Source organism: Arachis stenosperma, chromosome 3, assembly GCF_014773155.1.
Source record: "Arachis stenosperma cultivar V10309 chromosome 3, arast.V10309.gnm1.PFL2, whole genome shotgun sequence".
Classification (NCBI taxonomy): Eukaryota; Viridiplantae; Streptophyta; class Magnoliopsida; order Fabales; family Fabaceae; genus Arachis; species Arachis stenosperma.
The window spans coordinates 156057251-156061948 of NC_080379.1; the positions used below are offsets into that span (position 1 = coordinate 156057251).

Consider the following 4698-nt stretch of genomic DNA (forward strand, 5'->3'; position numbering starts at 1 on the left):
CAATGTTTTGTAAATGTCCTTAGATTGGGGATAATTAAACGTGTTTCACAATGGCAATTGACAAAGCATGACTAGTATACTCTTTACTCTTTAGTTGGATACAAGAATGGCTATGAATGAAAGTGTGCAATCTTAGCAGATTCATCATGCAAAAAATAGGTTATGTTGTTGTCTTGGTGTATATCCAAAAGAATAGGCCACATCATATGATGCCACCAACGAATTTGGATCCTCTAAAATGAGGAAGTTGATAAAGTAATAAAATAAAGGATTAATCACCATTGATTTTATAACTTCAAAAAATGTGTGTCCCACTATTTTAATTTAACAGTGTTAACTCATCACTTTACCATTTTATCAACTTTCTCAATTTAAAAAATCTTGATCCGCCACCAACATAAACATGTGTTGGAACATTATAATATAAACCAGGGTATCACTGAGTTACGCTGAATTTCTCTTAAGAACCCAACTTACAATTAGTGCAACAGTAACACCTCTTTAGCTCTTTCAAGGTACATCCATAAAGAAACGTGTTTATGTTTGGGATTTGATCACACAATCTCAAGAGACTGGATGCTGCTTAAGCTAAAACTTAAACCTCAGTGGAACCGTGTTCCAACTTTCAACCCTCTAAGCAAAAGATATTAACAAAGTAATGGTCACAGACAAATGCAGATATTTTGGATAACACAGAACCAGACATAGTTTGCAGTGTAAGAAGCACAGAATCCTTTATCTCCTTCCCTCTTTCCTTTACCCAGGTCAGAACAGGACGAGAAAGCTTAAGTTCCGAGACTATTTTATTTGTGTCAGAAATTGGTACAATCAAGTGTCATGCTGTTAACTAACAACGAAGTAAAGAAGTGAATACATAATTTGTTTAGAACTTAGCCTGTTTAAGAATCAATGGATTTTGTGATCAAATTTTGCACCACTAAATATAACATTACAAGGGGGAAAAGAATTGTGTGACAAATCCCTACAAAACTTGCCAACTCATTGGGTCATCGACAATGTCCACCTAAAATGAATTTCCAGATGTAGATGGTGCCTCAAGAACAAAATCATGCTCATTACATGGCATCCAACTGTCGAACCTAAGATAGCAACTATTGTAAACAGCCAAGGGGATACATCCTTATTAAGCAGTAGCAGCAACCTTTTCCTGTTCCTTTTTAGCAGCCTTTGAAGGCTTTGAAGCTGGGACATTTTCAGGTTTCTCGATTCCTTGAATATCAGTTATCCTTAACTTGGTCAACTCCTGAACATAGGCATCAAGCATATTTAATATTAACAGATAGTGCAAAACTACATTTGATTAAATAATTCGATCCCAACATACCTGGCGATGCCCTTTGGTTCTTCGGTAATTCTTTCTTCTCTTTTTCTTGAAGATAAGAACTTTTGCATCTAATGCCTGATAAATAAGAAACATGAGCAATCATACAAATTTCCACATAGAAAACATAGATATTCAATATTTTAATCCCACCATTTGGCAAGATGAAATGTCTACAAATTTTAGCAAGTGTCGTCTTCAAATTCACTACTAAAATTCAATAAGAAACCCTTTAATACACATACATAACAAAAATGCATGCAATCATCAGTTTTTGGTTTAACTATAATATTATTATAATGAAATCAAATGATTATAATTGTAGAATTAAGTGTACTATATAAGTCTTGCAGTCATCTTAAGATGAGAAACTTATGACATTTAAAAACTAAATCATAATTCTGACTCCATTTCATCATGATAGCAGGAAGCAAGTCTTTTAATGGAAAGAATTAAAGAAAAGGATTTGCAACCTAACTGAAAGAGGAAAGATCACTCTATTTGAAATATATTCGATTCCTACTGCCATAGAGCCATCTTAAGCTAAGAAAACCAAGTCCTTATAACAACTTTAAAGAAATTTAATTAAGCTGAGAAGTTTCAAACTTACATGCTCCTCAACAACAGCATGAACACCTGCATCTGGCACTATGGGTCTGCCAATGATTGTCTGACTAGGGGATCCAAGCAACAAAACTTTGTTCAGAGTCAACTGCATGGGAAGATTTAAATCAAACAAAATGAAAGAATCTATAACAAATAATTAGTACACAACACAGAAGCCATTGCTAATAACAATACTAGCATACACATTATATTGAAAGAGATATACATATACAGACCAAGAATGTAATTGCTTCAAAAATCCTTAAATCTATCGTAAAGTTAAAGTAAAACTCGCTCACCCATCCTAAACACATCTACAAGTATTGACAAATATCACATGTGTTTGCAAGTGCAAGTAAAAGGACCACTGACCTTATCATTCACTTCACAAAATTTCAATCTTTCAGTGAAAATGGCGTCCCCAATGCTCACTTTAAACTGATGCGAACCAATCTAAATCAACGACAACAAAATTACCAAAACTATAAATCGAGTTTAAACCGAAACATTTATACAAACATATGGTGAGCGCAATAAAGTGAACCTGAACAACAGCGAAAACAGGCTCGTAGGGCTTGAAAACATCATCACCCTTCGTGAGTGGCCCAACCACTTTGTACCCAATATTCGCCGCTTCCGCTTCCTTCTCCTCTGGCGTGTACACTCTTTTCCCACCTGACCTCAAACCACTCTCATCTTCCCCACTTTCGCTCTCATAATCAACTTCATCATCATCGTAATCGTCTTCATCCTCATCTTCTTCCACGCCACTATCGTCCTTGCTCGCGCGATCGTCCTCTTTACCAGAAGAAGAGAAAAACCGCGGATGGTGCCATTGCGGAAGAGAACGAGATAGTGATTGGGTGAAAATGGGAAGAAAAGTTGGCGAGAGGTTAGAATTGAGATGTGGGTTTGGAAATGAGATCGATGAGGGGTTATTGAGGGCAAAGTTTGCAGCTTGGCGCGTTAAAGCTAAAGCTTGGAGACACCTCCTCCTGCTCGCCATGGACGATGAAGCAGTACTTGCAGAAGCGAAGGAAACTTAGGTTTTTGGAGAGGTTTTCATCACTTTCTCCTTTTTTCTGTGAAATGGGCCTAAGCCCAAAAATTAGGACAAAAAATAATTAACCCCTTTTTGTATGACTACATATAGTTGTAGCTGAAACAACTATCTTGTATAAAAAATTGTGAAAGGGAAAGCCCATGAAAATTGAGATTAGATTATTTTTCTTTTGGGGCAAATTGGTTCAGTTCATTCTAGTTATTGGAAATTTTTTTCCGTTTTAATTTATTATGATCAATTATTGATTATATTTTCCTTTTTTTCTATTTTTTTGGGTATGCTGATCCTTCAATTATAAAATAAATAATTATTTCATGTTTTTGCGTTAATCCGTTTATAACGTGTTTGTCTTTATGCATTTTTTTATCTCAAATTAAAATTAAAAAAGAAAGAGATATATAGACAAGTTTACCTTTTTTAAAAGTTATATAGTAAACAACTCTTTTGATTTCACTTTAACTTTCGGTTTTGAAGGTTACTTAACATTAAATTAAATAAGTAAAAGAAATCACACGAATATCATGGCCTTTAACTTTGCTTTAGTTGCATTATAATAGAAGGATTAAGTTGTAATCCACAAAATTAAAACATGTCTACGCAACTATGTATTGATTAATCACTAAAGCATTACGTAACAATGTACAAATAAAATATATAGTAGTAATCGTTTCCCTAATAAAATAACAAGCTAAGGTTGATCGATCCCTTATTGTATTTGATAATATGTGGGGCTATTCACTTTTGCTAAACACCTAATAATTCAGCCAACGTGACAACTGACAACCAATAAAAGAACATGATATAGATAAACATAAAACTAAGGCAAGTTGGTAGTTACTAATTATTATCGTTAATATTGTTATTCTCAAGACAACTTTCAGTTGTTTATGATATATAAAATGACGATAAGACTCTTGTTTCTTTGTGAGCAGGAGGGGCTAATGCCTCTAACATAATAATATTTCTTATAGTATGATACATTTTAGTAGTATTCCTGTATCATTCGTACATATACAAATACAACTTGGCTTCAACAAAGTAGTTGTACAAATTAATAAAGCAACCATGCACACATATTTGTTTGTCTTTTTCTTCTCATTTTTTCCTTTCAATAATTTACTAATTCTATATAAAATAATTGATAAAAAATAAATTATATAAAGAGTAAAGATTGTAATTAGATGAAGTGTATGAGTTAAGTTGCTCATTGTAGCATATATAGGTGTATATTAAAATTAATTACTAAATTATATTAAACTACTAGTATATATCGAATACGTATTAAAATATTAAATATATATTAAAAATAAATTAAACTATATATATTTGTATAGAAATATATGATAAGTGATTTTGATAGTTGATCTTCTTAGTGTATAGATAATATTTTTTATTTTATTAGATGTCTTTTTAATATCCATTTCAATCGTTAAATAATGAATATACGTACTTAGTATGTATGTATGTTAGGTATGCTTAAGTTTTAGCAACTACCTTTAGTTGAGTTAGTTCGTTAGCCAATCAGTTGCTAAATTGAAATTAGTTAGTGGCTAAAAAATTCTAGAGACTCTTTGACTATAAATAGCAAAACCCACTGCTACAATAACTACTTTTCATTTTCACAATGCAATTCACATATTCATTTCTTTCTCTCTTCTTCACTTTTTCTATTTTCTCTGAACCTGCT

The 4698-nt window shown here is 32.7% G+C and overlaps 1 protein-coding gene across 1 annotated transcript; it reads right to left on the reverse strand.

Annotated features, from left to right (window-relative positions):
* Positions 1–708: 708 nt before the first annotated feature.
* On the reverse strand, positions 709–3020 carry LOC130967642 (50S ribosomal protein L21, mitochondrial). Its single transcript, XM_057892592.1, has 5 exons — positions 2493–3020; positions 2321–2401; positions 1953–2054; positions 1346–1420; positions 709–1264 (listed from the first exon to the last, which is right to left on the reverse strand). Exons 1-5 carry the CDS (start codon positions 2952–2954, stop codon positions 1145–1147), a joined length of 840 nt encoding a protein of 279 aa, XP_057748575.1. The 5' UTR covers positions 2955–3020; the 3' UTR covers positions 709–1144.
* Positions 3021–4698: the final 1678 nt, after the last annotated feature.